The sequence below is a fragment of the Podarcis tiliguerta genome (assembly GCF_965153285.1).
Source record: "Podarcis tiliguerta genome assembly, chromosome: 2".
Classification (NCBI taxonomy): Eukaryota; Metazoa; Chordata; class Lepidosauria; order Squamata; family Lacertidae; genus Podarcis; species Podarcis tiliguerta.
In genome coordinates this window covers 37,775,051-37,801,347 of record NC_139535.1, presented here as the reverse complement: position 1 = coordinate 37,801,347, position 26,297 = coordinate 37,775,051, and the positions used below count along the sequence as shown (strand labels likewise).

Here is a 26,297-nt window from a genome sequence, read left to right as displayed (position 1 = left end):
GCTGAAATTCCTGCCATATTTATCCTGGCAGTTAGCAATGCTTTTCTTTCATTAACTGAAGATGAAAGAATTCCAGCTATTTTTAAAAAAAACACACTAATCCAAACACTAAGTTCTTCGGGCCATTATTTTTGAATTTCCACCAAGGCTTTACAGATGTAAGCTACTGTTTCTGTCTGTGGGTATCGCACCTGCCATAAGCACGTTCTGACAGAAGAACAGGGAGGTTTGAGTGAAGAAGCAACCAACTAATTTCTTCTACTCAGAGTAGACCCATTGAAATTACAGGCAACAACCATTTCCTTCAGGGCTTCTCTTCCCGGCCCCTGCATATGTTGGCAGGGCATGCATAAGTGCATTTAGCCCCCATTTCACCCTCTTCCCAGACCAAAAGGACCCACACACCTGCAATTATGCATCAGTTGGATGCACCTAAAATGGTTGTCACCTGTAATGGACCTAGGTTAGTCATGTCCATTCATTTCAATGGGTAGAAGAACTTGGTTGGATACAATATATATATTATTCTTCAACTACATCAACAGTTAGCAGCTAGGGTGGGTTTAGTAATTCCTGGTTTAGTAATGTAGCATGAAATCAGGAGCGCAGGAAAGGAGTGCAGAAAAGGCAGGGATTTCCCTTTGGAATGCCCTATGATTTACATTTAAGCTGAGTTAGCTGGTCTATATTCTCTGGGGTGTAAAAAGAAAAAAGAAAAGTGGGGGAGTAAGTTCAGTCTTGGAACACACTGCGTTTTGTCTCTCAGGTGTTTCATCTCTCTTGCCTGATTCTCTCATTACACTGGTACCTCGGGTTACAGATGCTTCAGGTTACAGAGGCTTCAGGTTACAGACTCTGCTAACCCAGAAATAGTACCTCAGGTTAAGAACTTTGCTTCAGGATGAGAACAGAAATCGTGCGGCGGCAGCGTGGCAGCAGCAGGAGGCCCCATTAGCTAAAGTGGTACCTCAGGTTAAGAACAGTTTCAGGTTAAGAATGGACCTCCAGAATGAATTAAGTTCTTAACCCGAGGTACCACTATACTTTCCTCCAGCTCAGAATTTGTCTGATAAATCCCCACCAGCTCTCTATACATGTTCATATCCACATGACAGAGTGGCAAACGTGACGAGCTTCTCTATTCAAAGAGCTCACATTAGTGTTTAAATCCCTATAGCAACTTAGGTCCCAAATATCTGAAAGACCACCTTCACTCCTATTGATGTTCTTGGGTGTTAAGATCTGCAGAGAGGGTTTCTCTTGGTAGTACCTTCACCCTCAAAAGTACAGGGAAGTAAAGCCCCCAAATTGTGGAAGACGCTTTTCACTGACGTGTGTTTAGCATCTTCACTTAACAGTTTTCTCCATGTGCTGAAGATGCACCCTGGCCTTTGACAACTAAGGTATTTTGTTTTATGGGACTGACCTCTTTCGCTGAATTTATACTGTTCTGTTCTCTCTGGAATGGTTTCATTTAGTTTTTATAACTCTGGTGGTTTTATCTGTTTTCATTATTGTATATTCTATTGTAATCTTCCCTGGGACTATACGGTGAAGGGCAGCTAAGAAACCTTATGCATAAAGTTTTGTGAGCTGCAGCTTTTAAGAACCCATCTTATAGCTTCTGGTCTACCGACAGATTACTTAATCACAAAAGACAATTCAGTTTTTATGAATATACAGGAATGACAAAAAAATGGTCCCAAACAGGAAAACTCATTCAGTGTCTTTCTCCTTCTCTTCCTAATCCCCACCCAAAGCACAAGACACATTCACGTCTTCTTTCCACACTGGAGTTCCACATTTTATTCTCTCCTACATACCCCATAATGTGTTGGACGTAAGAAGGGTATCGAAATTCAGCTTTGTTGGCACCTCTTTTCTCGATGTCAGCACCTTTGGAACAATTTAAATATAGGTTTCAATTTAAAGTGCTGGGTTTTTTTTTTACCTTTAAAGCCCTACACAATTGTTATTATTATTGGATATGGAATTATGCTGCTTTGCACGTTGTGCTGGATATTACTGCAGAAAAATAGGATATAAATGTGATGATGATAATGATGATGATGATGATGATTCAACAGGGTTTGGGTGAGCAGGATTGGATAGCTCTCCAACTGGCTGACAGTGGGGCGTATTGGAAAAAGTTATACATTTTAAATGCCACAAAATTCATACACAGTAGGTATTGCATGCAGGAGAAATTAACATGAAACTTACATGTGATTCTTCTTGAATCTGAGATCATATACCAATGGTTACATGCTTTTTCCTACACAGAAAAGCGCCCCCCTTTCCTGTAGAAAATGTGCAACATGGGGAGCACCCCTGTTCTTAGGATATGTTATCTGCTGTACTCGGCCAAATGCACTACTTGCTTAACTCATGCAAAAAGGAAAAGAGCTACTTACCAGCTCTCTGAGCTTCTAGAAGGAAAGCATTTCCATAATCCCAGAAAAACATTCCTTGGTCAGAGAGCCTGTTGATGGCAGCCACTTGCCTCCTCAGACTGAAAATGGAAAGTTATAACATTCTCTCAACACTAAATGAATTTCCATAAAGAAAAATTATGAGCATGCACTAGGCCCTGAAATGAATGAACCAAAGTCTGTCATGTCTTAATTGCAATGGGTCTACTCTGAGTAGGACTAGCATTGAATACCACCTGTTATTTACAGTCCTGTGTTTGATTTGCTTATTCTTTAAAGCACCCTGGGATCTTACGGGATAAAGGGCAGTTAAAAAGTGCAATTCATTAATTAAGACTGAGACTAGTCTAATTAACACTGTTATTGTGAGGATAACATGAGACAAGGATACACTGCAAACTTGGAAGAAGGTAGGAAAGAGATCATCACAGTAAAATATTGAAATGGGTGTATTTATTTATATGCATTGAAATTTATGAGGCACTTTTCCATCCAAAAGGGGCCCTTAGAGTGGAATATTGGAGGGTGAAGCATAAGAGTTATAAAATTAATGCAGTAAAAAGTCAATCAAAATAAATACTGAAAGAATAATGTATAAAATCCTAAGCAGCAGAAACAAACAAAAATCCCCAAGCAATCCATCAACAACGTCAATACTGCATGCACATAAATAAAATAGTAGGGGGTAGTTTTCATCAGACATATAAAGGTCATTAAGGAAAGGGCCAGGCAAACTTCCCAGAGAGAATTCCAGAGAAGGCCCTTTCCTACATTCCCAACAGCCATGCCTCTGAAACTGTTGGTGGGACATGGATCAAGGTCTCCCTTGAAGATCTCGGTGGATGGGTATGCAGCCCTGGCAAAATAATTTGTGTTCCTAAAAAGGTAACTATTAATTGACATAGGCTGACAGCAAGCGTGAGAGTGGGCAACCATGGTTGGGGGGCAATGACTGCCCCTATCATGTACAAAGTGATTACCGTATTTTTCGCACCATAGGACGCACCGGACAATAGGACGCACTTTGTTTTAGAGGGGGGATAACAAGAAAAAAAAATTCTCCCCCTCTCTGCCCAGCGCCCCTTCAGCGAAGCGGCAGGAGGCGCTGCACAGAGAGGGGGAGAACTTTCCCCCTCTTGTTTTCCCGCTCTAAAACAAGGTGCCGTTTAAGGTGCGTTCAGGCGGCTACCTTGGAAGCCTGGTCGGTGTGCACCGACCCCTCTCGCTCTCCAGGCTTCAGGTTCCTTTCGACCTGCTCTTTGGGGCTGGAGGGGGAAGCCCACCACCAGCCCCAAATAGCAGGTCAGGGAGCAGCAGAAAGGCACAGCGGAGAGGCTCCTGCCATAGCCGCGCGTCACCTCTCCAGCCGGGAAAGGGTCGCGGGGCTATGGCGTCTTCGCTCCATAGGACGCACACACATTTCCCCTTCATTTTTGAAGGGGGGAAAGTGCGTCCTATAGAGCGAAAAATACGGTATGTAGACGAGCAGACTTGAAGTCTTCGCCATCTTGCTGTTTACCTTCCTGCAGTCTGATATTTGAATGTCTTTTGAACCCAGAGAAGCTCCAATATTGGAAGTAAACCCAGCTGGGGAAGGAGCTGCTGGGGCAATGGGAGCGGGGATGGTTTGCCCAATGTTGAATGCAACTTTCTACTATTGAGCCAGCTTCCTCGAGTGGCTTTCTTGTCCCTGGAAAATTTGAAGTCAGAAATACCACTGACCTCCCACATTCTAGGGAAGAATGGTTATCACTCAGGTAGGACATTTCAGTTTCTGACAACTCAGCTCTCCTCACTCACATGCTCTTTTTGTTCTTTAAGTCAAACCCTTTTCTCACTTCTGATTTGGGCAGACAAATGGATCCGCTGCCATGTTGCGTCTAATTTAAACCATCAAATCTGTTTGACCTAGCATCAGTCGATCGGAGTGACTGCTGGCTCCCAAACCATCTTTTATGAAAATGAGACCTAACAGGAACAAGCTACAGGAAGACAATCATTACCGCTAATCTATAGAGCCTAATTCCCTAATTCCCAGCTCCTGTGAGTATGCATTGGAAAAACAAGCAGCTGGCGATGGCTCAAAATCAATGCAGCTGGGTCACTTAACATTTGCAGCATTCTCAGAAATAAAACTCCTCTTCCTGCACAGTCATTTGCAGATTTGATTTTAGAACAAGGCTGAAGAAATGAATAACATTTCTGTAGCCTGCCTCGACCTTCAGCAAGGAGGATTCTTCTTTCTGGTGGTTAGCTCATGCATAGTTGTGCCCCTGAGTTTGTCATAAGTGTATGATGCTGATGAAAAGATATTCTTTCAGACTGAATTTGATATCCCAGTATGCAGTTTCTGGTGTTTGGATTTTATGAATGTCATTCCAAAATCAATTCCACTCCCCTATAGCTAGATAGATAGACAGACTGATAGATAGACAGATAGATAGATAGACCCCAAACTTAACTGTGTCTATAGAAGGAAAGTGAATATTACAAGAGACATTTGACCTCACAACAGAAGCAGAGTTTTGTCTAACAAATTGTCCCAAGAAAACTTGTGCAAATTATTGAAGTACCTCTCTTGCACCAGGGTTCGGAATTTCACAGGATTGCTGGACATGAGCTGGTTAGCCTCCTTAAAGCTCAGCTGTACCGGGTAGTAGCCTCCATTAAAAGGATTGTGACAAGATGTTTGGTCAGACCCCAAATCAGCTAGCAGTTCTCCAGTGGTATTGAATTCCTCTGCAAGTCTCTCCCTGCACACAGAAAGAGGAAAAAGTGGACAACTATAGACCAGATTTTGGTATTGAAATAGAAAAGTAGATACCAGGAGCACCTAGACAAAACTTTGGTAAATTAGCCCCTTTGTCTTGCTAAGGGATGGATGCATTGTAGGGAATGGCACAGCCAACACTTCAAGCATTTGTAAATCACACTGATTTCAATGACAAATACTTCAATCTCCCATTAAAATCAATGAGGCTGAAGTTGCAGCGAGAAATTTCAACATTGATTCCCTGCTCCTCCCCTGCTATTGCAAGGTTCATTATTAGCAACTTACCAAAGATCTACCACGTTCCCATGATACCCCAGACTAAGAGCCATTTTCTTCTTCTTTGCTTCTCTGTGTATAAGTCAAAAGGGATTAACTTTTAACAATTCAAAAGCAACTTAATTTTAAAAAATTCCATGTCATGATAGTTTTAGGTTTAAAAGATATTAAACAATGTTGCTGGGGGGGGGGGAGTGTTCAGATAAAGACTTTCAAGCAAATAACAATGTCTAAAATCCTCTTGAAGCTATAAAGTGAGATAAAACTACTCTCCTGACATGCTGCATTTTTCTCATCTACATCCAGGGACCTCTTTGTTCTTACACTCCCCTCCTTGACATCTGACTGCCTGTCCCATTTCTCTGTATGTCATTGGCTGATCTTCTCTGATGTCAAAGTGAGTATTCAGGCAGGGATGTCACAGATGTCCTGTAGGTACCAGAAATTGTTCTGGTCTTGAGGGCTTGGATTATTACCTTTAAGACTCTGAAATGTTTGAAATTCAAAAAATGCAGGAATAACTCTTTTTAACAAATTAAACATATACGAATCAAGATGGTACTATGTGTTATTGGATAGTATCTGGCTGGTGCTAATCAGGTGAGTGGTTTGAAAGCAGGCAGACAACTCTTGCTGTTACGTGATATCACACTCCGCCACTGAGTGTGAGATCAAAGTACTAAAGAATTCATTTATGTTCTGCTCCAAAGTGGAAAAATTATTCACACTAAGGCAGGTATGGGGAACCTGTGACACACACCGTGTTGTTTTTTTCCAACTCCAATCAGCCACAGTCAACATGGTGAATGCTCAGGGTTGATGGGAGATGTAGTTCAACACTTCTCAGAATGCCACAGATTCCACACACCTGCACTAAGGCGGACATGGCAGAAGACGTGAGCCTTGATTGTGCTGAAAAAGTAGGACAAGAATTTTATACATGCAAATTCCTACTTCAAGAAATGTGGCAAATTGCATGTGTCATGTTTTTCACCATTGCAGTCTTAAATTGTTAGCCAGTATCTGCCCCTCTTCACTACACACCTTGAAAACAAATAGGGGAAACAGATGTCAGGACCAGCCCCAAGAGAGTTTTTTATTTTAGCGAGGAGCACTGACCTAGTAGTCACTCACTTCTGAGAAATGTGAGGTTAAGCACTAGAAATAAACCATAGCAGAGATAGGGCAGAGAGGGTAGCCTACCCCAGACCTTTTCTCCACACTGCAGAAAAGTCCTTTGGTGGGATGTGGAGTTAATTAGCAAAACGCTAAAGAATGTGTTTATTGAGCCATACCTGAGCTGAGCAATACAGTGGTCCAGATTGCTAGTGATTTCCATCAACCATCCCTGCTGGTGGCGTTTTAAGAGGGCCGCTTCATCAACCTGAGAGGTTGCATTAGATAAAATTAAATAGAATTAAACAAGGAACTATTGAACTTGAGGATAATTTGCCTTTAATTACTTATCTGATTCATTTCCTACCCTTTACCATAAGTCTCCAGGGCAGGTTACAGCAATTTAAACATACAATATTAAAAACACTTGAAAACAAATTACAGTTGCAAGAATAGAATGGGTCTTAAAATATATATATATCCCAAGTGTCAAAGGCCAGGGTAAATCTTCAGCATACAATGGAAACTATATAATAAAGATGCCATGGGCAGATTTGTGGGGAGGGAATTCCTCAACCTAGGGGTTTCCACAGGGAATGCTCTTGGCCAGATCACCCCCCACCCCGAACTTCTGAGGAAAGGGGAACTAAAGACTGCTCTCTTTGCTGATCTTAACACCTGAGAGGGTCTGTAGGGAATGAAGCAGCCTTTCAGATTTAAGGGTCCTAAGTCATTTAGGGCTGTAAACTCTACTGTGAGCACCTTGAATGTGGTCCAGAAATGATCTGGCAACCAATGTGAACAGCAGGTGACTGAGACCAGTGGCGTGTAGATCTGAGGCCTAGCCTGGGACAGGCCACTCCTAGCTGAAGAACCACAAATGATCAATCAGTGAGATTTCTGACCCAAGCAAATTTAGAAACAAGATTTTCTCTCCAACGTCAGTGGTAAAATTACATGGGTCACTGAAGTCCTTTATTACCCTGTTTAACAGCATAGCTATAAAACTGTTATTATAGTAAGGCCTGTTTCACATGAGAAGATTTCAACTCCATGGGGAAACCTTTTCTTGAGTGAGCGAGATGTGCATGTCTGCCAACCACCATATTGCTTGAATTACAATCTGCCCAACAAAATTCTTGTTTGGTTAAGAAAAACAAATTCACATTAGCAAATCCTTTCATTATTGTTCGACCTTTTTTGTTGTTGTTTTAAAGCCCAGCTGCTGGTTTAAATGGATGGAAGCATTTTTTTTCAGCAAGTCAAGGTCTAGGGCTGGAGTGGGTAAGTTAGCGCACAGCTCACTTAAGACCACAATCCAAAAGAGAATAAAATACACATAACCCCACTGAAAATGAACGGGCTTAAGCACACTTAAATCAATTTGGGGTTGTAGCCTAATGTTCTGTGTCAGTTTTTACCTGAGGGGTTCGTAACCTTTAGATAAAAATGATGAATTGTTTAACAGTGTGATCCTAAACTTGTCTCTTCAGGTGCAAACCCCATTAAGTTCAATAGGGTTTACTCCCAGGCAAGTGGGTACAGTACTGTAGCCTGAGACATTTGCCCCTCTCTAAGCTACTAAAACCTTAACTTTTGCTAGAGTTTCCTTGTAAGCTCTCTCTTCTTAAAACCCACTTGTTCATTAATTGTGTTCATGCCTTAACACAATCACAAATGGGAGGGAAGTACAGGGAGTGGCCACATGAGAATGGACCTTTTCAAGGGAGGTTGATTTAAAAAAAAAACTAAGCAGAAGCATACAAATAAACATACAGGCTTACCTCAGCAATAATTCCCACACAGCCAGCAATGACTGCAGCCTTGGCTTGAGCGCCACTCATTCCTCCAAGGCCAGATGTGACAAAGACTTTCCCAGCCAGATTCTCCACTCCCAAGTAGCGCCGGCCTGCGTTGAGCACTGTTAGCTAAGGCACATTGCAGAAAAGGGTGGTGACTGTGCATGGTACCCTATGGTGTCATTTACCAATGGCAATACTTCTATCGTATCTCCATTTGTTTATCATTTGCACTTCCCATTTCATCTACTCAACAGAACCTTACATGCTCAGGAGTGTAAGGCCTGAAACAAAGCAAAGGAGGCTTCAGTCCAACCACTCAGGATCAATTACAGGCAATTAAAACAGGAGAATACGTTTTCTCCTACACTTCTGTGTGAACCACTGTTCTGGTTGTCCTTCCCATTTGGAAGGTGACAGTTCTGCTGTATTAGTAGTGCTTTGGTGGCAGCGGAAAGATTCCACTCTCATGCAACTGATGCAGAGATAGGGCAGAATTGCCTGCCTCCAATGGAGATGGGTTTGAAGGAGGCATCTACATGGTTCAGAGACACTGTGGGAAGCCTCTTCCTTAGAGGAGGAATATGTGCTTATAGAAGCCTTTATCAGGTAATTGTTTTTTCACAAAGCAGTTCCCTTGCAGCACCCAGCTTGAGAGTTGGTGGCTTATATATGTTGCAATGAGCAATGTGTCGCATGGGGCTTGTTATGTATTCAGTGGTCTGTGTTTGCCTGAGCTTGAGTCTGGACTAAGGATGCTGAGCCCCTGTGTTCTGATTCGATACATGATATCCAATCACAGAACATTTCAGGATTTGGGCCTCTGCCATTGGCCCTTAAACTCTGAGTCATGATTCGCAGTTTGGAAGTTTAGACAGCCAATCACGTTGGGAGTGGGAGTGGCCCAGGCCTTCAGAAATGTATATAAGCAGTTGTTTTGCCCCTGTTGTCCAGTTCAGTAGTTCAATAAAGGTTCTTGCTGTTATCACTGTGTCTTGCACCCACCTACACTTCAGTGCTTTAGAGCAGAGAATGGAGCAGTGGGTCAACTCTGCATTTGTTGTTGTTGTTGTTGTTGTTCTTGTTTGTTAGAAATACTAAATAGATCTTTAGTCAGAAGAGAACTGGTGCTTCCTTTTTCTACAAATGATACATTCTGCCCAACAGTGATAGTGAGCAGTTCTTACCACAGTTCCATGGACTATTCCCTGTGGTCCAATGTAGCAGTAGCTACCTGCTGTCATCTGTCCATACCTGTCAATAGGAGTGAATGCAAGGCAGTTTTTTCAGTCAACTATGGATGTTGTTTTATTTTTATATATTCTGCCCCTACATTACTCTGTTAGTCTAGTAGTGCAACATTTCCTAAGTAACAGTACCCTTTGACACATTTCTCCATATTTCTCTTTTTCTCCATGTAGCTTCCTATGGTGTGATTCTATAACTTACTCAAAAATAAGCCCCACTGAATTACACAAATATAAGCCCCACTTCCCCAAGGAAGTGAATGCATGGTTTCAGCCTTTGGGTTATTTTTCTGCATGTATACATATAATGTTCTATCCCTTCACCATCGCAGGTCTGCCACAAAAAGTTCCCAATTCAGAACTAAAAAGCAGACCTCAGAAATTAATTAGGAACATTAATTAGGACAATGGATAACTTACATTGTAACCCCCATTGCAAATAGTTTCTCATATTCATCTCTGGAAGAATAGTTAGGAATCACCTAAACAAAGCAAGGAAATGTGTCTTATTTAGAGCATTTTGACAGCACTTTGCAGCTGACCAGGCAGCCAGAGAACTTTATACAGGTAACTAAAATCAAGCCAGTCCCTGTCATCAGAACTGCAATCTAAAAGACATGACACAGAAGGAAAAGGGGAGGAAAGAGGCAAGTAGACACCAGTTCATAAAATTACAAGAATTAAAATAGAAGTCCTGAGGTGGGGAGGAAGGTGAAAAGAGAGAGAAGTCTCTGATTAACACTGTGATTCTACCACCTTGCCAGCAGAATACAACCAACCTATTATGGGCGCTCCCCAGCCAAAGGAATGCACACAGCAGATAGTTAACTGTATTGTCAAAAGTGGACACTTACAGAAGTTCCTGCGGCTCTGAACGCCCACACATACCAGCTAGCATCCAGGCAGCTAGTTCCTGGTCTGTACTCTATGGAGCAGTTGCAGCAACAGGGGGGACCACACCCCTCAACCAGTTTATGTACCTTCTCCTGATGGGCTGCACACACACAGCCAGAGGCTGTGCCTGTGTGAAAACTGCCTCTGCCCTTCCCTCTTCAATCCTCTCCTGGTTCCGAGAGACAGTGGTACAGGAGAGGGTGGGGAGGCACCCAGCCCTTCACTTGCCTGACCTGCCTTTTCCTCCGACCCCTAATGAGCTCCATTCTCCAGCTCTGGAGCTTCCCCTGCCTCTTGCCTCTGGCTGGTACAGGTCCCCACAAATCACTAGCCCCCTTTCCTGAGCCAGACTCCAGCCCCTTGTTTCCCTGTGTACACTCATGTACACTGAGCCAGTGTGGTATAGTGGTTAAGAGTGGTAGTCTCGTAATCTGGGGAACCGGGTTCGCATCTCCGCTCCTCCACATGCAGCTGCTGGGTGACCTTGGGCCAGTCACACTTCTCTGAAGTCTCTCAGCCCCACTCACCTCACAGTTTGTGGTGGGGGAGGAAGGGAAGGGAGAATGTTAGCCGCTTTGAGACTCCTAAAGGGGAGTGAAAGGCAGGATATCAAATCCAAACTCTTCTTCTTCTTCTTCAGTGTCCTGCCATTCCCCGACACAACCTTACTAATGCTGAAAGTGTGAGGGAACCCATTTGAACAACCAACGAGATCTAGTTTTAGATGCTCCAATTATAACTAATAAAGTTGGACCCTATAGTAATTTGGAAAGTCGAAGAATATTCAAGAACACCCAGATCTTTTCCTCTCTCTGTCTCCCTTCTTTTCCAAGGCCGCAGGGAAAGGACAGCAGGAAAAACAACAGGATGTTATTGGATGTAGTGGTGGAGGACAAATTCGATTCAGTTTGCATTTAAAGGTGACCCTATCCGATTCACACTTTCTGAAACAAACAGGACGTGAACCGAAACACAGCCAACCTTTGATCAATGAGGCAAAGCACAGTGCATACCAGAAAAAGACTGTGGGTCGTGACAAATGATAGTAAGCAAAGAGAGGACAAGATGACAGCAGCTATTTACCATGCCGTTGGTTATGACTAATCGAGGAGCGTTGCGATGGCTGGGGAAGATTCCCAAGGGATGCCCACTGTACATGACCAAGGTCTGGTCTTCAGTCATCTCAGACAAATAGTGCATCACCAGCCAGAACTGAAAGAGGGAGATAGAATGGGAGAAAGGAGAAGGCTAAGCTTCCTTCTTATATTGATCTGTGTTTCTAAGGCTTTTAAAGGGCAATCTAGGCAAGTTGGTGGCAGGCCACCATTTTAGATGAACTGGGTGGCTCACTAGCAAATTCTTACAAAGTGACTTAAAGTGCAACAATGGCAAGTGGAAAGCCAGGTAATGTATCACACACAAACACGCACGCCTTTCCCCTGAAACTGCTTCTCCCCACCCATTTCCCCCCCCCCTTCCAGTTGAAACTAGAAATAATTCACATTGAGGCGGGTGGCGTGGGGTGGAGAGCAGTGTTTGGGGGAAAACATGAGCCCTGGGCATATACTGAGCCAGTTCATCTAGCACAGCATTGTCAACACCAGCCTTCCACACCCTGATGCCTTCCGGATATCATTGGACTACAGCTCCCTCCATCCCTGTCCATTGACAGATGCTGGGAGTTGTAGTCAAATGATTTCTGCAGAACACCAGGTTAGGGTTCCTGGTCTACAGCGATTGGCAGCAGCTCTCCAGGGTTTCAGATAGGGAATCTTTCCTTGTCCTCCCTGGGGATTGCACCAGAGGCCTTTTGCACGCAAGGGATGTGCTCTACCTACTAAGCTCAGGCCCTTCCCCTGAACTAAGTGGGTAACGGCTCAGCACCCCTTCACATGCCACGTTTTCAATTGCCTCTCCTCCCTGCACCAGAAATAACACTTCCAGGAATAACGTTGCTACAACATCTTTACAAACGGTCTCGTTTTTCATGAAACAAAACACCGAGAACAAACTGTCCTTATCGCAGTGAAAGAAAATCATTCATCCGACTGCTATTCTTAAGTAACCAGTGACAAAGGCATATTGTTTTGCTCCGCTGTGAAACTCTTGTTAGACACCACAGTCATATCGACGCTGGACATGGCTGCCGGTGCAAAGGAAGAGATAGCAAGTTTCCAAATGTTGTGTTTTCTGAATGTCACCTTGCTAGACACGAAGTGCAGAATCATGTTCTTTCCCTCTTTTTCAGAATATCATGGTTGTTTCAGGAAAGAAAGCTGAAAGAGCTTAGCTCTGCCTGGGGACCTGGGAGTCCTGATCCCAGACAGAGCAGGGGATTCTTGTGATTCCCGAATGATGAACCTAAAGCACTCTACATCTGCTCAGAAAACATTCAGACTAAATGATATTTAGGGTGCTTCCAGATTCGTGTTTCTTGTTTATGCAAGGTGTGTGCAGCATCCAAACAATGACATAAAAATACCAGCCCATATCTACCATGCCCATAAATACCAGCCCATAAATCCATTTAACCTGGATTTATGCTTTTCATGAAAAAAATCTGTCAAGTTATTTTAACTGAATAATGACCCCCCACAAACCTTGTAAAAAGGTAAAGGTAAAGGACACTTGACAGTTAAGTCCAGTCGCGAACGACTCTTGGGTTGTGGTGCTCATCTCGCTTTACTGGCCGAGGGAGCCGACGTTTGTCCGCAGACATTTTTTCTGGATCATGTGGCCAGCATGACTAAGCCGCTTCTAGTGAAACCAGAGCAGCACACAGAAATGTTGTTTACCTTCCTGCCGGAGTGGTACCTATTTATCTACTTGCACTTTGACGTGCTTTCGAACTGCTAGGTTGGCAGGAGCTGGGACTGAGCAACGGGAGCTCACCCCGTTGCAGGGATTCAAACCGCCGGCCTTCCGATCAGAAAGCCCAAGAGGCTCAGTGGTTTAGACTACAGCACCACCTGTGTCCCACAAACCTTGTAGACTTCTATAATTAGCAGCAAAGAAAGCAGCCACAACAGGTAAAACAGCTGTCACCCCACCCCAAGCCCCCATAATTCAAGCACTGGATTGCTCTTTCGATATTTTGATATTTCTTAAAGTCAAAAGCCCCAACAACTGCATGGATTCATTGTCAATGACAGCCAACAACTTAGTCACATCTTCCACCAAGCAAAATATGGATGTGATGGATTAAGAGCATGGTCAAGCAAGGCAAGCAACAAATGTATCAACACCATACCTGTGCCCAGTTGCTGAAGACTTGTCCATTCCCTCCATAAGTTACAAGTTCCTGGGGAAACTGCAAAGAGCACATTTTAAAGTATGTTTAAAACAGCGTCCCTTATTTCAGTCTCAAATATGATTAAGCCCAGTTTAATCAAAACACTGCTTAATGAGCACATAGCAGAGCTAAAATCTGACCAGGGGCATTCTAGACTGTGGCCTATTCAATTATCCTCTGTGCTGCACGAACTCCGGAACGCCAAGCGATAATGGCTTCTATTAGCACAAGCCACTTCTTAGGATGCCTCTGCAGGGCACCTGATGAATGTCTAACCTCCACCGACTGACAAACTGTCAAGTCATCCACCTCCCCATGTCTAAGCTCCAGACAATAAGCAGCAGAACCCATGTGTTGATATAGCTTGCATTTCAGTGGAAATGAATGTTGGTGGAGGGACAGGGCTGGCTCAATACATTTTGCTGCCTGAGGCGAAGGACAAGATGGCACACTCTTCCAAGGCCCAGACATAGGCTACCTGGACTGGGAGTGGAATCTTACTCAAATACTGGTGAAAGGACTATTTTCAATTTATTGTCACATGACTGTTTCGTGCATTTTAACTGCCTGTTTTATTACCATTCCTTGAGGCATCCAAACAAAAAAATAAAAATTACGTAACATCCCTATTAATGTGGTTTTTGTTGAAATATTTATAGTGCTTACAACATTATTCATATTTTTGTTTATGGGAATGAAAGAACACCAACCATCTGATTGCAGGAATTGCTCCATAAGCTATGAAAATGTTTTCTAAAAACAGTCACACAAGCTGTGTTAGATATAACAAACTATGAATATTTCTAATAGTTTTATTCACAATAAAATCCTTTTTTGCAAGTATCAGTGGGATGGTTGAGCTTGCATTTTGCCAATGATTTGATGACTGTCAGAAATAGTATCAGATCGTTGTTGATACATAGCTTGCCTTTGTATTTTGTCTTCATAGCATAGGGTAGCATATTCTAATTTTGACTAAGCAAACTTCAAATCACTCTTGGCTTAGCTATTCGCTATACCTGGTGGCAGATTAGGTGATATTTTTTCCACAAGGTGCTTAAACAAGGAGTTGTTTTGAGTGATTCTTACAGCAAGTTCTCACATAACCTTGACCGAAACTTTAAGAGGGGAAGGCTGGAAAGAGTAGGGGCCAAGTCCATGGCTCCCTTCAACAATATTAAAAATAAAAACAATATTCAAACCGGATCCATAGCTGTGCTGAAGATTCATGGATGGCAAAATTTAGAAAGGCATTTTGCTAAATAGTCTTCAGAGGAGGACTAAAATCTCCAACTGTTTTATGAAGAGCTCAAAAAAGCAAAAGAAGAAAGTCAAAAATTGGCTGGAAATTATTTTCTGAGAAATGTCAGCTCAGCCCTGTTTGCTTTTAAGCATCACATGCTCTACCTCAAAGCGGTATGCTAATTTTGCACCTCCACTGTTCTCCTGGTGGTGCAGCAATAAAACAACTAGCACATTTGCAAGGGCAAGCAGGGTTCAGTATGGTCTCAAATTGGATGGGGAACTGTATGTTGAGGTTCCTACATTGCAGGCGGTTGGATTTAGATGACTCTAGGGGGTCCTTCCAACTATGATTCATTAAAATTAATGGGGGAAAGTGGCAATGCATTGATTTAAAAAATAAATAAATAACCCATTTCATCCTTTGTTCCATTTCAGAACAATCGAAGCAGAACTGGTATGTGTCAATTCACAAAAATCAATGCATTGTCACTGCTATCAGTTTGCTTTCCAAGACTAAGCCTTCCACCGAGGAATGTTCATTACCTGTGCCACTGCAGGGTCAAGATTATTCATAATCATGTGCATTATTGCAGCAGCTTGGATGGTTTTGCAGGGATATTCCTGAATGGGGTAAGCTCTGAAATTGAAATACACCAGTGAGGAAATGAAATAATTATCTTCAACCTTCTACAAGTGCGTACTTGAATATATCACAAGCAAATCGTAATAAAACCAAAATGAGAATAAAATGTTTGATGTAATGGTAGAATCAAACGGCATCATTCTTCTCCCCCCCCCCCCAGAGTAATCAATATTTTCAGAGATTTCTCTGCGTATTCAAAGTACTTTGAGTGTCCCTAGCAAAATGCACCCCCACTACAAAAGCTAACGCTATGCCAAAAATTACTTCCATCTTTTTTCCCCCAGCCATGGTCCATCAGTTAATGAGAAAATAAATTGCAACAATTTCTGGGATATTCCTGTGGTCAGGGCACAGGTCTTTGTTTTTTTAACAAAAAGGCAGGAAGGTGTGTCTCACTGCTGTTTGCTTACCGTGTTTTCAAGGTGGACACCGAGTTTGTAAGTGTCCTTACTTTCATTCTACACATTATCTCTCCAGAGGTTTGCATTCTGCAGCCTTTCTGGTGGCATCCTTCCTGAAAACCCATTACATACTTGCCTGGGCTTTAACAAAAAGGCAGGAAGGTGTGTCTCACTGCTGTTTGGTGCTATTTTAAAAAAGGTGAAGTCATTTTACTTTTAAAGAATCAGGTAGGTAGCCATGTCCAGTAATTGTCCAGTAGCACCTTAGAGACCAACTAAGTTTGTGCTGGGTATAAGCTTTCATGTGTATCTGAAGAAGTGTGCATGCACACGAAAGCTTATACCCAGAACAAACTTAGTTGGTTTCTAAGGTGCTACTTTTAAAGAAGTTAGTGTCAAATCATGTTTCTTTTTTTAAAAAAAAAGTAAAAAAGACTTCCCTTAGAAACAAAACCAACAAGTGCATCAGTCTCAGGCAGTCAGTTACCAGCCTCTCTGGCTTCCCACGCTTGAATTAAAGCCCAATTAAAGACTCAATGAGCCCCTCATGGGAGAGTTCAGATCAGGAAGTATGGGCAGCCAGGGAGGATTCAGAGCACTGGAGAAACCATCAGTGGAGAGCGAAACACAAATGCCTTCCTTGGTCACCTCACAACAAGGAGGTAAACTCAACCCCAAACCCGCTGAAATTCTAAATAAATTCTAAACTGCTGTGCAAATGAAGCAGAAAAATGGAAGCCTCTTTCACAGGGGAAGAATACAGCTCTAGCATAAACTGATCAGGTACAAAATGATGTCCGTAATTTCCAAGATTCATAGACCTGGAAGATGCATATCAATAGTTGTGCTTAATACTTGTAACAGATCCCATTTCTAGATAAGAACTCCCTTATTTGCATATGGATTTTATGTGGATTCTCTCTCTCTTTCTCTCTCTGCATATGGAAACTCATTTAAGCTGGGGGAATTAGGGCAGCCAGCTGTGCTCATCAGAAATCCATCAACCAATTTCAAACCCTGCATTTGAACGATATGTGTCTATATAGCTTTAGCAGCTGGACTCAGCCCCATGGACAAATACATATCAGGATGAAAATGAAAGTTTGTAGCCTTTGCAAGGTTAGGAAGTCATTTTCATTTTGTTTTTAAAATACTGGTGCTCAGTTTTATAGCAATGAATGGACTGGAATTAACGCTGCTTGTCTAATATTATTAGCTGAGTTAGAGATGAACAATATATTGAGCAGATGGGGGGAATCTTCTCATTTGCTGCTGGTACAAAGTTAGCTCCCAAGAAGAGGGCGCTGCTTTATGCTGTGCTGCTCTTGGCTGCCCCCAGTGAAGTAGGCCACAAAGAGGTACACTGTAACTACAGAACCAGCGATTGCCCAGCAACACAAAGAGCCAACAGGAGTCTGATTAAAGTCACAGACTCTGGCCCACTTCCTTGGTCTGAGCAACATCTTTAGCACAAAGACCAAACTACTGTCAGATTCAGCAATGGGCCAATTTACCTGCCTGCCGGCTTCCCAGCTTGTATTACCTCCCCTAGCCTGCCTATTTGGTGACAAGTGGCCTTCTGTCTGTTCAGTTTGGTTCATGGGTTGTGCCTCCACATCAACTCACTCTGACAGAATTTAGGTACAACTCTAAACAAACAAATGGCTTTCACTCCCAACATGCCATTCCACGTAGAGCCCTCCTCAAGCCTTTACCTCATCTCAATGCGGGGGCAGAACCTGTACATGTAGATATGTCCATAGAGTCTCAGTTCCTTGGCAAATTCTGGCGCCAGGACTTCGTGGAAGCTGGAAGGGAAATAACGCAAGGCGTTCTTCAAAGCCAGCTGCACAGAGAGAGAGGGAGAGAAGGAAGCCAGAAGAAAGTGACCAAGTGGGTGGTTATCACAGCTAATTAAACACATGCATTTTTATCAGCCTGAACGGGAAATGTGCCCAGATGCTGCAAACGTATTCAAGGGCACTGACCGTTAATAAGTATGAGGCTCCAACAAACAAGGTAGCACAGCATTTTGAATGGGATCTTCCCACCCTAACCTTTGCATAAACAAGAGGCTATCCTGGCACAGACTCCGGGCTGCACCCGTTCTCCAGAGGAGATGGAACAGCAAGCAGAGTCAGCTGTAGATAACAGACATGCCAGGAACTCCATTGTACCATTATACCCAAGCACAACATGATGCAGGACACCCCTGGTGCCTGTTTGACAGCAGAACTTTGCCAAGTCAGGTTTGTAGCTCCATTGTCACACTGAAATGGCACAGAAGGTTCAGTGCATGCTAATCTAATGGACCAAGATCACCCAGTGCTGTGCCAAAGAAAGCACAAGACTTCTGTGCTCAAATGTGCTAGCATTGCCAAATGCTAGGTGGGTGATCTTGTATCAGGAGCAATCAAAACAGTGAGGAGACTGGAACCAAGTTCTATGAGAAACGGTTGCATGATGATAAGATTAGCCTAGAGAAGAGAACGTGTCTTCAAATATCTGAGGACTGTCACACAGAAGATGCAGCATACCTCTTCTCTGTTTTTCCAGAGGGTAGAACTGGAACAAATGAGTGGAAATTGCAGGAGAGCAGTGTTCAGTTAAACATTAAGAGAAACCTCCCAACAGTAAGAGCTAATTGACAGTAGAATAGACTAGCTCAGGAGGCTGTTCATTTGACAGTCATCTGCCAAGGATGCTGCAATCACATTCTGTGTTGCAGATCCTGCAATGAAGCACGATTCAGAGTAGATGATCTCCAAGGCCCCTTCCAACAAAACCCCACCCTACCACTTTGTGGTGGCACCTGCCATATGCCCTAAAAGGGATTCACTGAAGCCTTTTCTTGCTTTGGACATTTCTGCAGTTGTTGCCGTTTTAATATTTTCTGAGAACCATATACGGTTCATCAAAACGAGCTGTTTGTTACCTTCACCTCAATCTCCAGGGAAGGAGCCAAGTCTGAATATTTTAAATAAGTAAAATATGCCAGCAGGAACCCCAACAATACTTCAAAGGATAGTTGTTCCTCCAGCAGGCAAATCAGATAAAATCTTTCCTATCCTCCTCAGTAGGGTCCTCCTCATGTCATTGTCATTAACTCTTTTTTTAAAAAAAACACACAACAAACCCCCATATGGGATATGAAACAAGGAAATGTTTGTTCACTTCTCAAGTTCATTCCCTGCTTTGGAAACTGTGCATGCTATTAAATGTGTGGGAGCCCCAGCCCACCTGGGTGGAGTAAAAAAACTAAAACTATAAAGCAGACCCTTCTATATCCAAACTTTGGTTTTGTAGAAATTTCATTGCTTCCACCATGAAACTGCTTAAGGGTATAGTTATCTGCTCTTCTTTGTGAAATCAAATAAGCAAGCAGGGGAGAAGGGAGCTGACTTTAGCCTTTGGCTTGCATGGTATACGAGGCCAGGAAGCAGTGGTGAGATCAGGGCTGTACAGGCACATTGAATTGGCTCTGCCAGCGTATTTGAACAGCCCTGACCTCACCGCTGCCTTGCCGCCCACTCCTAATCAGTGACAATGCTGCTGCCAGAAAGCTATTGCTCCCATATGGAAAGGAAGCTCCACAGATGGCGATGCCTTCAGACTATGCAAAAATATGATGAGCTAGCCCAGTGTCTCCATGCTGAGAAGATTCAAGCGCAGCTTGAGCAGCATTTTAAATATTCACGTGGCCTTTTAAAAATACTGTTTGCAGCTCTAGGCTCAGTTTTTAGGAAGAATGGGTCACAAATCACAATCTGCTATATATTTTGCAAATGGGCTTGTCCATCAGCTCTCTTTGTTTCCAGGCACCTCTTGAGATATTGTCTCCCAATTTGGCACAACATTTCCTGAGATGTGGTCCTGAACCAGATCAGTGATCCTCCAGAGCTGCTATCTTTCCTGGGAGGGAAGTTCCCATTGGTGCCAAGTCAGAAGAACACAAGGAAAGCCTTGCTGGACCAAGCCAAAGGCACATTCATTTCAGCATCCTGTTCATATTGTGGCCAACCAAATGCCAGGACCCCCCCACAAGAACACTCTTCCCACTTGTGATTCCCTGCAACTAGTGTTCAGAGGAATACTGCTTCTGACCGAGGAGATGCTACACATAATGGCCAGTAGCCACTGACAGCCCTATTCTCCATAATGCTCTAAACTACTACTCAAGTATAGGTAGCAGCCCAGCAGTAGAATAAATAGTCTTTAGAAAGCCAAATGCATTATTTTGACAAACTGTGATGCATTTCAGACACTGAATGAACCCAATTCCCTAGTTGTTTGTGGCTTAACATCTAGTCTTCTGGAATTGACAATGCTGTGCCCTTTTCCAGGTGAAGACTTTTGCATTGATTCCATTCCCTTCGACCTATTACAGCGCAATGACCTTCATGTGCAAACTAACATGGCCATTTGTCCTAATTTACACAACCAAGTACTGCAGATAGCTACGTTGTAGAGACAAAAGACTCTTGTCTGCAACTGACAGTTCTAGATGGACTCTACTTAAGAGGCCAGCACAAAGAAGATGAAATGTGTTTGTGTTCTACTAACGAAAGTATTTGGATAACGATGGGCTATTTGTTGGGCAAATGTCTTTGTTGAATTGGCAGGTGAAGCCACACAGTGAAGAGACATCAACTGGCAGGTGGAATATTAGATGCTAAAGCAACAATCTGGAAAGCTGGCGAGGTGTTGAATTTTGACAGGCTGCAAATTGTACAAATAAGCATCTGCTTTGTGTATCCAAACAAGTTAATTCAGTGCGGCTCCAGTTTTCCATGTGCAAACAGGAGTGGCCAATGGGATGGATGGATCTGATCTCCTAGCAGCAATGCCACCGTCTAGTACTGGGACAGAATAGTGGCGGTGTCATCAGACTGGCGCAAGTGCACCAGCGTGCCAATTGAGTGTGCCCAAACTGCCTCAACCTTGCTGCTGCCCTGCTCTACACCTGCATCACTCTGATATGCAGTAGTGGCACTGCTGCCAGGAGGCCAGGTCCACAACGGCACCGCTCCACACTTCCATCTCCTGTGTGCAAATGTTTCAAAGCATATCCTTTGGGGGGACGGACCAGTGCTCAATAACAGAGCACATGCTTTGCATGCAGAAGGTTCCAGGTTGAATCCCCGGCGTCTCCAGGTAGGGCTGGGATGAAGGACATGCTGCCTGAAACCTCAGAGAGCCGCTGCTAAATCAGTGTAGACCAGAGGTTCCCAAACTGTGGTCGACAGACCACTTCATTCAGGTTGCCTGTCTGGATTTGTGGGGCATAGGAATTCGTTCATTCCCCCCCCCCCAATACAGCCCGGCCCCCACAAGCTCTGAGAAACAGTGGACCGGCCCTCTACTGAAAAAGTTTCCTGACCCCTGGCCAAGCACAATGCATTATAATTGCTACAACAGGCAGAGAAACCATCAAGTGGTCTGCCAAGATGCTCAACCATTTTCATGTGGTTCAAGGGGGTGGGGGAGTGTGGGGGCCACTGGAGTAAATGATACTGCCCTAAATGGAGCCATGGTCTGGCTCAGTATAAGGCCATTTCCTAAGTTCTTATGTAAGGCAAGTTTACTCTTTAACAAGGGCACAATGAAGCGATGTAGGCTATCTATGTATGGCAGACAAAGGAAATGCAGCAGAGAGTCCTATGACACTGTAGGGTAGCAGAGTAATACATTTAACAAAAAAAGTTGTTTTTGCTGCATCAGGCGAGCACAGGAACCCTTCTGTAATTTGCCAAAGGAAGACACTGTCTTTCTTAGGATTGGTAATAGTAAAGCACAGAGACTTCTGCCTCTGGGCAGGGAAAAGGAGGAGACAGAGGATGTTGCGGCTTCAAGTCCCGAGCAACAAAGGGGCTTGGAAGAAAGAGAAGTCAGGAACCAAATATGGAAAGAGCCTTGCAGATATGGTTTGGTTTATCCAAGGAGATTAAAGATGAGATGGTGGAAAGAGCCACATAGCTCTTCCGAAGGACCCCGAAGCACATGGCTAAAGCTCTCATAAAGGCTTTATATTATTGCCAGAAACAGAGATGCATGAAAACAAAACATGGGAACAGTTTTGAGTTAATACTGCAAATATAAATTGAAAATAAAGCGCTGCAGATACACAGGCCTGATCCTCAGCTTATATTAACTGGCATTGTTCCCTCGGCTTTGGAACACATTACTGTTACACTGCCGATTCTACTTCTAATACTGCTACTACTATTCCAATGAATTATATTATCGTGGCTGATATTATTAATAGTCACAGCAACAATAATCATTTATATTAATTGCAAACTTGTTCTCCAAGTGCTGGTCTTGGGATGGAGCAACTCCCCTATGAGGAAAGATTACAGCATTTAGGTTTTTTTAGTTTAGAGAAAAGGAAAGTAATGGCTTGTCTATATTTCCACTGTCCTGTGCCTAGAAAGCAAGTGTCTTTGCCTCACTGCTTCCCCCCCAGAAAACCCACTCTTTAGTGCTAAATCAGAGCAAACATCATTCTGGAGAAAACCCAACTGATGTTTGCTCTGATTCAGCAGTAAAGATTGGGTTTTCCTGGGGGACAGTAGCAGGGCAAGCAAAAGTGGATGAGCCCAAAGAGCCAACAGGATAGAAGTTTTTAAAATTAGGCATGGCATAGGGAAAGTGGTCTGATGCCAGATCCTATAGAGAAAGTAGCAAGGCGAACAGGCTGTTGCAGGACCACAGACAGCTCCCAGTGAGCAACTTGCTCCCACAAAAGTTGGGAGCAGACTAAAGCCTTTGAGCCTCTGTGTCCAGACTCCCTCTTCTAGACTCCACTGCCTTGTAAACAACTTCAAAGTTTTAAAGGGCCAGCTCTCTGGCCTGAAGACAGGCACTCTGGCCCTGTTCCCTAGTTTCTCTCCGGGTGTGCTCCCTGCACCGTTGAACCAATGATGCGTGGTGGGAGGAATCCGGTTTCTCAGGGGAAGGAGCCTGTGATGGTCCAGGCTCTGGCCCTGGTGGTCGACTCTAGAAGAAGAGTTTGGATTTGATATCCCGCCTTTCACTCCCCTTCAGGAGTCTCAAAGCGGCTCACATTCTCCTTTCCCTTCCTCCCCCACAACAAACACTCTGTGAGGTGAGTGGGGCTGAGAGACCTCAGAGAAGTGTGACTGGCCCAAGGTCACCCAGCAGCTGCAGGTGGAGGAGCGGGGAAGCGAACCCGGTTCCCCAGATTATGAGACTACAGCTCTTAACCACTACACCACACTGGCTCTAGGAGATTCTTCTGGAGGCTGCTGTCCAGTGGCCTCAGTTGTAGTCATCTCCTGCTCTCCAGCAGTCAGTTCAGTTCAGAGCCTGTGTGGTGTAGTGGTTAAGAGCGGTAGTCTCGTAATCTGGTGAACCGGGTTCGCGTCTCCGCTCCTCCACATGCAGCTGCTGGGTGACCTTGGGCCAGTCACATTTCTCTGAAGTCTCTCAGCACCACTCACCTCACAGAGTGTTTGTTGTGGGGGAGGAAGGGAAAGGAGATTGTTAGCCGCTTTGAGACTCCTTTGGGTAGTGATAAAGCGGGATATCAAATCCAAACTCTTCTTCTTAATCTGATTTGGCTCCTTAGCGCGTGCCTCTGCAGCCTCTGACTCTGTGCCTGGATTGCTGCGGCTTGATTCAGGGGTCAGGACAATGCAAACTTGGTGCAAAACCATCTAGAATCAGCTTAAACCCTCTCTGGACAGAGAGCCTTTCCACCCACCGTACCTCTGTCTTGTGTGGATTATCTCTGATCTAGTCGGAGGCAGTAGGCCTCTGAATACCAGGGTCTGGAAACCACAGAAGGAGAGAGTGCTCTGGTGCTCAGATCCACAGGCTTCTAGCTGGCCTCCACGAGCACAGAATGCTGGTTGAGATGATCTATTGGTCTGATCCAACGGGCTATTTCCCTCATAAAAGCCTCCATTGGTCCTAATTGCCCTCTGTCAATGCAAGGGACGCACTAATGGATACAAACCCACGAGGTTAGACCCACTTTGGAGGATGATGCTATCTAGGAATATAAGCCTGTTACATTGAAGAGATACATAACATTTAAATTACCTGCTAAATACCTTTGGAGAAAGCGACTCACAAATATATTATGTGCCAAGACTTTTGAGCCAGCTACTGCCTCTCAGCCTAATGCAATAATGCAGGGTGAGTCCTTTAAAAGAGGCCCCGTGGATACAGAGTCTTTTAAAAGGCTCACCCTGTACAAAGATGCCACAAGTCCTCTCTGATTCAAAGTAAAACAATCCTGGAAGCACTCTCCTGGGAATTTCTCACTAGTTGGGGAAGCGGTGGGCATGTAACAATACTTAAGAACTCAACAGGCAACTCAGTTACTGCTTAGTTAAACAATTATTTATTTTTTGGTTGCCCAACCAAAGAACAAATCATTAACCCAACTCACTCAAGGATGCGTCTCAGTTTGAATATGCCAGGCCAATCGATTTCCCCCAAATGTCCCTCACCACCATATCATCATAGCAGTTTCTTTTTAAAAGCTTGAAAAACTAAGTCAGTCTCCTGCACAGGCTGTTTTTGTTGAAAATTGAGAACCTATAGCCCTGTAGACAACAATTCACTTTGTTTGTTTATTCTATTTATTTATTTATTTATTTATTTTTAAATTTATATTCTGCTTTTCCTCCAAAAGGCGCCTAGGACTGAAAACAAGTGATAAAATTATTTTAAAATCTCAAAAACAATTTCAGTATGAATACAGACTTGGAAAGTAGGTCAGTCTCCATGGCCATTGGTAATTCTGTCTGGGGCTGATGTGCATTGGAGTCCAACATCTGGAAAGTAATAAGTGGCTCATCCCTGCCTTACAAGAACACATATCTCTGTATACATAAATACAGTGTATTCTTACATTCTTATGTTAAAGGGCAAGTGTATCAATTCCTTTAAGTTTACAAAGCAGAGCAAACTTACTAGAAAATGTTCCCCTAGAACATGCACAAGCATTATTTTGGACTTGGCTCTACTTGTGGAGAGGCATGTTTAAAAATAAGCAACTAAATCTATTGTCTAATGACTAAGCAGACAAAAGTACTTCACTCTTTATTTGCTTCACTGAGGGACAACAGAAGGACCATGATGATTGCTTATGGTCTCCTCTTTTGTCTAGGCAACATGTGTCTCTATAACCAGTTTCTGACAGTGAATATTTTTATTCCTGTGCCTTTGGGGAACCGGGATGCTGCAGACCAGCAAAGGCTGACGTTCTGGTGGGTTTAAACTGGTGTGGGCACCCAAAGAGATCCAGTGCAAATGTTCTTACCTTTTCTTCATGAGATTCCAGGTTGGGAGTCCTCACGGGAGCATGAGGGATTCCACTCTTTCGGCCCCTGTTCTCCGGAAGAGGGTTCAAGGGAAGTCCACCACAAATTTCTTTCAGGCTGGACATGGCTTGTAAGGGGATGTAATTAGAGGAAGAAGATCATTCACAGAGAGCTACTGCCTGAGGGGCAAGACAGAAGATAGAGGCTCTCTTTGGAGAGTCCTGGAGGACCTTCAGCAACTTTGAGATGACCCCTGATGAAAGCAAGCTGCTCACTGGCTCTTGTATGTGCACCTCCAGTTCTCTGGAGAAAAGACACCATGCCTGTCAGACACACCTATTCAGTCTCCACAATCCTATTGGCTTCTCCTGCCTCCTCCTCCTAAAGAATAATTCACAGGCCTACTGATCATTCTCTGGCCATTCTTTGCGCATGCTTTTGGGCCTGTTACTTTGAACCACATTCGGCAAGCTTATGTACTTTGCACACACACACACATTCACTACTCTGAGGGGCCTGGTGGGTTTTGCAAGGTTTTGAACCAACTGAAAGACACAGCAGTGTGTGTCAAGTTTAAAAGATTCTACAACCTGACAAAAAAATCAAATCTTCGTATTTTCATTTGTGGGCCTTAATGTAGTAGTAGTAGTAGTAGTAGTAGTAGTACCCTGCCCATCTGACTGGGTGACTTCCAACAAATATAAAAGCATAACAAAACATCAGACATTAAAAACTTCCCTATACACGGCTGCCTTCAAGTGTCTTCTAAAAGTTGTATAGTTATTTACCTCCTTGACATTTTATGGGAGGGCGTTCCACAGGGTGGGTTCCACTAGTTATTAAATCATCTGTATACCCCCTTTGGGTTCCAGTAATCACTAGC

The 26,297-nt window shown here is 43.6% G+C and overlaps 1 protein-coding gene across 2 annotated transcripts in view; it reads right to left on the bottom strand.

Annotated features, from left to right (window-relative positions):
* The window catches only part of UROC1 (urocanate hydratase 1), a 46,675-nt gene extending 20,685 nt beyond the window's left edge, over nt 1-25,990 (bottom strand). The window contains exons 1-13 of one of the 2 annotated variants that reach the window (XR_014507914.1): nt 25,414-25,990; nt 17,834-17,964; nt 15,618-15,711; nt 13,788-13,847; nt 11,621-11,749; nt 10,064-10,125; nt 9,584-9,650; nt 8,382-8,525; nt 6,777-6,865; nt 5,491-5,553; nt 5,006-5,185; nt 2,415-2,512; nt 1,824-1,896 (exon numbers count right to left, since the gene is read on the bottom strand). Coding sequence is in view for 1 of the 2 variants with exons in the window: in XM_083426954.1 (XP_083283080.1) it covers nt 1,824-1,896; nt 2,415-2,512; nt 5,006-5,185; nt 5,491-5,553; nt 6,777-6,865; nt 8,382-8,525; nt 9,584-9,650; nt 10,064-10,125; nt 11,621-11,749; nt 13,788-13,847; nt 15,618-15,711; nt 17,834-17,964; nt 25,414-25,539 (1,316 nt within the window). In the remaining variant the exon portion in view is untranslated. The remainder of the gene's footprint in view (nt 1-1,823; nt 1,897-2,414; nt 2,513-5,005; nt 5,186-5,490; nt 5,554-6,776; nt 6,866-8,381; nt 8,526-9,583; nt 9,651-10,063; nt 10,126-11,620; nt 11,750-13,787; nt 13,848-15,617; nt 15,712-17,833; nt 17,965-25,413) is intronic. The other variant, XM_083426954.1, reaches the window with a different exon arrangement.
* Between the last annotated feature and the right edge of the window lie 307 nt (nt 25,991-26,297).